Source organism: Mustela nigripes, chromosome 17 (assembly GCF_022355385.1).
Source record: "Mustela nigripes isolate SB6536 chromosome 17, MUSNIG.SB6536, whole genome shotgun sequence".
Classification (NCBI taxonomy): domain Eukaryota; kingdom Metazoa; phylum Chordata; class Mammalia; order Carnivora; family Mustelidae; genus Mustela; species Mustela nigripes.
Genome location: NC_081573.1, coordinates 57,287,921 through 57,294,049, shown reverse-complemented (window position 1 = coordinate 57,294,049; position 6,129 = coordinate 57,287,921). Strand labels below are relative to the sequence as shown.

Below are 6,129 nucleotides of genomic sequence, written 5' to 3'. Positions count from 1 at the left end.
ATAAAAATGATGTTTATATTATACTTCTTGGAATTGTAACTCTAACGCGCAATCTTTTTTTAAAATGGCAGTGCTGGATTATTGGCTTCTCCAGAAAAAAGCCACCTTAAATTAACAAAACACGTGAGATAGCAAATCAAACGTCAAAAAAAAGAAAAATTAAAAACATAACCAACACCATGGCGTTTCCACAATATTCCAGCAGCACCCACCGACCCCGGGCTTCTCTGCTGCTGCTCTACACAGTCCGTGTGTGAAGCCAGAGCCCCTGAGACGCTGACGGGGCTCCCATGTGTAATCCCCGGCCCGTCTCTCCTATTACACTGTTTGCTTATTCCCCCCGGTAGTCCACTGAACCAGTCACCGAGAGGTTAATGAAAAAACAACTTTATTCACAGAGGCTGAGACTTTGGGATAACAAAATGTCCAGGACAGCCCTTCTGCCACATTGTAGGTTAATCACAGTGAGCCTGGGTCTCTACAGTGGGATCTCATCAAAGTTCTCAAAATCAAGGACACTGTGCAGCTCACCAAAACGTCCCCACCAGCCTGGGCAGCCTATGCTCAGGGAAACGTATGGGTCAGTGGCAACTGCCTTTAAGAAGAAATTCTCAGAAAGTCAACTCTGTGCTTCCTAATCATTACATCATTACACGTGTCTGAAATGTCCTGTCGAGGATATTAAGCGATATAGGCTCTCTTGCTGTTAAGTTTGTGTTCATCTTTATACAAGTCCTGGAAATTATTTCCAAAGTTATTTTGAAAATCTGTCGCAGCCTACCTCCAGAACTCGTGACTTACTGGGCCTTTCCCAGGTCAGATAAAACTCAAGTCACCTGGAGGTTCAGGAAAGTCCGTTTCCCCCACAAGGCAACCCAAAGAGGGAGTGAACCAAGAGGTCAGATGCACTTCCCCAAAGTGCCAAGCTGAACTGGGTTGTAAAAATCTGCATCTTCTTACCCAGATCTTTGTTGCAGGACACCCCCCTCCCGTGCCCCCAGCCTTCTTGCTCCCCACCCCCTAGATTTCCAGACACCTCCATAAGGTGTTTGTCAGCTGTTGGCTCTGGGCCCACCCCTGGGAAAGGGCTTGGAGGGAAGATCTGGTGCTGGCTGGAATGCCCTTAGCCGGGAATGTCCGGAAGCATCCTCCTACCGAGCCTATTCGAGGTCCAAAGACACCCCCCAGTAGATATCAGAAGTCTCCCTTTCTCTGCCCAGCATGACCCATCTTGGCCAGTATCTGCCTTTTGTGTTTGTTTCATCCAACTTTTAGGATGAAAAGTGGTCCTTTCCTACACGATTCTGGAACTTGTAGGAAAAGTCAAACCTAGGTCTTGGGGGGAAAAAAAAAACTGAGATGGAAAATCTTCTATGTCCAAGACACCTTCCCTCCCCCTCACACACTTCCGGTGTCCTCTGCTATCTTTTGATCCCTTAAGAACAAAAACAACAAGATAGGACGCCTGCTAATGTCGGCAGCGTGTCCAGGAGATCATGGGTGCTGACTGCATCGTGTCATAATGCAACAAAATTTCTTCATAGCGTGCGCTTTCTTACTAGCAGTTAATACAGACATTTTCACAGGGCAGTTGTACTATAGTCAAGCATCTAGCCAAAGAATATAGCATATTCCTTTTACTGTCTAGAAAGAAAAAAAGAGAGAAATTCTGTATTTAAAATAAAACTGTGGTTTCTTAGGTTGCACCTGGACATTGGTTGTAAATCCTCACCAGGCCCTAGATCTCCCAAAGAACCTGAAACACACAGGTCACTGCCAGTGTCCCCACAACAAGACTTCAAGGACAAACCCAGCTGTGAACACCCACCACCCCATGGATTCAAAGCCAAGGCCTGAGCCGCAGCGACAACGGAGCTGGCCACCGTCAGACTGTGACTCTGTCTGAAAGCACCCCACTGTCCTGCTCCCTGTTGTCTGGGCCCTTCTGCTCTGGGCATGAAGGACCTGTGCTGGGTAGCAGAAGACCACAGCCTCAGACTGACCTAAGGTCAAGGAATTCTCCTGCTCTGGCAGTACGGGGTCTGAGAAGCCCAAGTTCTAGCCAGGCACAGTCTTTTAAATCTCTGAAGGTGCTCCGGGTTCTGGGAAAGTCTGCCTCACCTCAGAGGAGGCAGGCCACGGTGCCCACCTGCGTGCAAAAGTTGATAACACTTCCCAGGATCCACACGTTGCTGAAGAAAAGATCATTTAAAAAAAAAAATTATAAGTGGCTTCTTTCCCCTGCGATGGGACCCCGGGTGACTCACAAGCCCAGCCCAGGATGGGGGAAGGACCCGGTGCCACCGCCGGCCTTACTGGAAGGGAAGCGCAGTGTCGGGAAGCTGCAGAGGGAAATAGGACAGGAAAGGGATCCCGAGCTGGTAAAAGCCGCCCTGGACGTGGGGGTCGAGCATCAGGGAAGCGTTGAAAGGCGGACGGAGGCTTGAGGAGGGGGCCACGAGTGAGGCACCCAAACAGCTGCCGGCCCCCGGCTTGGCGCCTCCCAAGAGCTCGCCCCCTCCAGCCGGCTTCTGACCCCGCCGTCCAGCCAGGATGCTGTCTATGCTGAAGCTCTTGGACTTGTCGGAGCTCTTCGGAGAGCCGTGGGAAGCAGGGTGTGGGGGGGACGCCGGGCCATCTGCCGTGCGAGATGGCTGGCCTAAGGCCAAGGCCGCTGCGCCCTGGACAGCGTCGCCCCCATCCTCCTCCAGGGACGCGGGCCCAGGCCGGTGGAGGGGCTCGGGCGGAGAGGAGCCGTCGCGCAGGGGCGAGGGGCGCACGGGCGCTCCCTCCTGGCTGGGGGTCGCGGGGCCTCGGCGCCCTGGCCCGCTGCCCGCCCGGGGCTGCGTCTCCGAGCCGCGCTCCTGCGTCTCGGCGCGGGCCCGCTTGGCCTCCGGGGCCCCAGGGCCTGGCTTGGGCTTCCTCTTCCGGCGCCGGTAGTTGCCGTTCTCGAACATGTCCAGGCAGCGAGGGTCCAGCGTCCAGTAGCTGCCCTTGCCTGGCCGCCCCTTCTCGCGGGGCACCTTGACGAAGCAGTCGTTGAGCGAGAGGTTGTGGCGGATGCTGTTCTGCCAGCCCTGCCGGTTGTCGTGGTAGAAAGGGAAGCGGTCCATGATGAACTGGTAGATGCCGTTCAGCGTGACCCTCTGCTCCGGGGCGTCCTGGATCGCCATGGCTATGAGCGCGATGTAGCTGTAGGGCGGCTTCTGGGGCGGCTCCGCCCGGCCCGAGGCAGCCAGAGCAGCCGCGGGGGTGAAGGCCAGAGGCAGCCCGGGGCTGTCGGGGCCGTACAGATAGAGCATGGGTGAGGCGGCCAGAGCGGGCAGCCGGGGACCGAAGAGGTGGCTCATGGCGAGCCCCAGCCGGCGCTGCGCTCCCCGCGACGCAGGCGATCCAGCGGCTTAGGGACGGCGCCCCAAGCCGTGCGGGCCCTCCCGGGGAGCCCGCGGTGCGTCTGCCTCCGGCTCCGGAGCTCTCCCCAACCGCTCCGTGCTCTGTCCCTTCATGGCTTTAAAAATGTTAAATAATTGTTGTAAGTTTGCTATTATATGTTGACTTAGCGCTGGAAAATAAATTGTCTATGATAAACAGTCGTTGTGTGCTCGGCCCACCCACATTAATTAAAATTTCATTGCTGAAAAACTCCAAGCTTTTTCCTCCACGTGTCTTTTTGATACCAGCCAATCGGTTTCGGGGCTCTTCCTTCATTTGTTTATAGAATTAGTCTGTTGATAAGTCCGCCCACCCAAGTTGAATCAAGCTGTGTTTATTTGGAAAAATTTCCGGGCACCCAATATATAAACGCACTGATCTGATGTTTGAAATATCACGTCCACCCCTTGACGCTGTAAGCACACACAGTCAGTGAGGCAGGATGTGGACCGCGGCCGCTGGGAGCAGGGTCTGCCGGGCCAGGAAGGAGAGGTGGGGATGGGCGGGGGGCGCAGGGGTGAGTTTTGCGGCTGGCCTGGGGGAGCGCAGTTATCCCGAGCCTCCCACAAAAGGTCTTTTCTTCTCTCAGGCTTCATAGATGTGGGGATGCCGTGGTCTCATAAAATGCCTCCTTGGGGGTCTTTGGAAACTTTTAGATATGGGGGGGCGTGGCGTGTCTATCTAAGAGGTCTGGGAGTCTGGGCGTCTCAGGAGAAGAGGATGCAGGTTTGGAGAAACCATCAGATGCCCTATAGGAGCTGGAGGCACTGGGGAGGGGGCTGGAATTCCGGAGGGGGCCAGCCTCTACCTCCAGGGCTCGCTGGGGACCCAGAAGAGACCTCCAGGAGCCCAGCTTCCCCGAAGCCAAGGCAAGGCCCAGGGTGCTGGGGAGGGAGATGGAGAGGGGCAGGGGTACCTGGTCCATGGCTTGGTTGAGGGTAGTTCTAAAATAGACCCATTTGGAGAGGTCAGGGGGGAGAAGCTACAGTCTTTCTGATGGGGCTGAGGTTGCAAGCAAGTAACACCATAAAAGGGGAATTTGGCAGCGGTCTGGGGAGAGCTGGTATTGGTGAATGCGGGTTTCTTGCTTTATATTCTGCGCTTTCCTGTTTATAACAAGGAGGGGGGTTATAACAACTTTACAAGTGCACGCAGCTGGCCCGTGATTACATTAAGCATTTGGGAAGCCCGCTTGCTCTGCACCCGCCCCCCCACTCACCCTGGGGTGTAAGCTCCCCCACCCCTGTCTCATTTTACATTCAGCCAAGTTAGATTTTGAATCCAAAGCCCTGAAGGATGCCGATTCAGAAGGCGAGGTCTTCTGCTCCACGGGGTTGCTGGGGTGGGGGTGGGGGTAGGGATGGGGGTGGGGGCATCAGTGCCACGGGTTCCTGTTTATGATCTCTGCTGATGATTTTTTAAAAGAAAAAACCACCTGGGATAACTGAATTAGCATTTCATTGAGTAAACCCTGTGGGGATGCCGGAGAAGAGGGAGGGAGGGGTGAGGGCCACAGGCGGGCGTAGGAATGGCCCACGGGTGGCCCTACTCTGCAGGGAAAGGAGCGAGAGGCACTACCGGGCAAGGGACAGGCATGTCGGCCGCAGCCTGTGTCACAGAGAGGCGACTTCTGCTTGCGGAAGGCCAGGTCTCCCCCGCACAAGGGAAAGCCGGAAGAACCCCACTCCACAATGCGGACTCCATAAAGTAACTCGGACGTTTGGGGGTTCCAGATAGCAGGGAAGTGGGTAAGTTTGACACACGCTAAAGGAAGTCAAAATCAGAGTCGAAAAGCCAGTTTGGGAGCAGGCGAAGTTTGAGGGAGCTCCATGCTAGGCGCTGGGACACCTCCGGGCCTCCCTCCGGGGAGCTGCACTTCTAACTTAGGCCAACCTGGCTCCGGCCTAGGTGTGGACCGAGGCCCTCTAGCCAGGAGGGGGCGGGGCAGTGTCCTCTCTGGATCTCACCCTTCAACCCTGGGGGGAAAACACCTCAGGGCCGGAGCGTCTGCAACCCGCGGCTCCATCGTCCCCGGAGTCCCCCAACCTCTCCAGACCAGCGCGCCCCCCACCCCCGCCGGCCGGCAAGCTCCAGTTTGGGTCTAGCTTGATGTCCAGCCTCAGCTCTCGCTCCAACAGACCCAGAGGAGGGCACCAACCCCTCCGCACCCGGAGCCCTCCCGGGTGCTTGCCCCGCACCCGACGTCCAGACGCACATCCCTGCCTCTCCCGAAAGGCGCGCCGCCCGAAGCGCTACTTCTAAACTCCAAGGCAAAGCCGAGCTTGAATCCGTGCAATCCTAAACGCCGCCCAGTCTGGCCGGGGGCGGGACGCGGGCGGGACCGCGCGGCTGGTGGGCGGGGCGCGGAGAGGCAAGCGAGAAAGGAGGGAAAAAACCCACTTTGGGTGGCGATCTGGAGAGGCGCGTCCAGCCCCACGCGTTTGCAGATTTGCGGCGTCTCCGGGAGGTTCCTCCCAGCAGGAGATGTGCGTGGCGCTATAACCCGGCTCCCTCGCGGGGTCGAAGCCTGGGGTCCCAGGCCGGGAGTTAGTAACTGGAGCCTAGGAGGAGCCCGCGGTGGGAAGGAGCCCCGCGCGGGGCATGTTTCCGGGGAGCGCATGGCACAAGCCTCTGGCGACCGAGTGCGGATGCGCCCTCGTGCGGAAGCTCTGTGTGTTGAGGCCCTGTCTGAGGCCA

The 6,129-nt window shown here is 56.8% G+C and overlaps 1 protein-coding gene across 1 annotated transcript; it reads right to left on the bottom strand.

Annotated features, from left to right (window-relative positions):
- Positions 1-371: 371 nt before the first annotated feature.
- FOXL1 (forkhead box L1) lies at positions 372-3,624 on the bottom strand. Its single transcript, XM_059383912.1, has one exon. The coding sequence runs from the start codon at positions 3,348-3,350 to the stop codon at positions 2,313-2,315; it is 1,038 nt and encodes a 345-aa protein (XP_059239895.1). The 5' UTR covers positions 3,351-3,624; the 3' UTR covers positions 372-2,312.
- Between the last annotated feature and the right edge of the window lie 2,505 nt (positions 3,625-6,129).

Excerpts from the sequence above, each read along its gene's own strand:
- FOXL1 (XM_059383912.1), bottom strand. The coding sequence starts at position 3,350 with ATGAGCCACCTCTTCGGTCCCCGGCTGCCCGCTCTGGCCGCCTCACCC.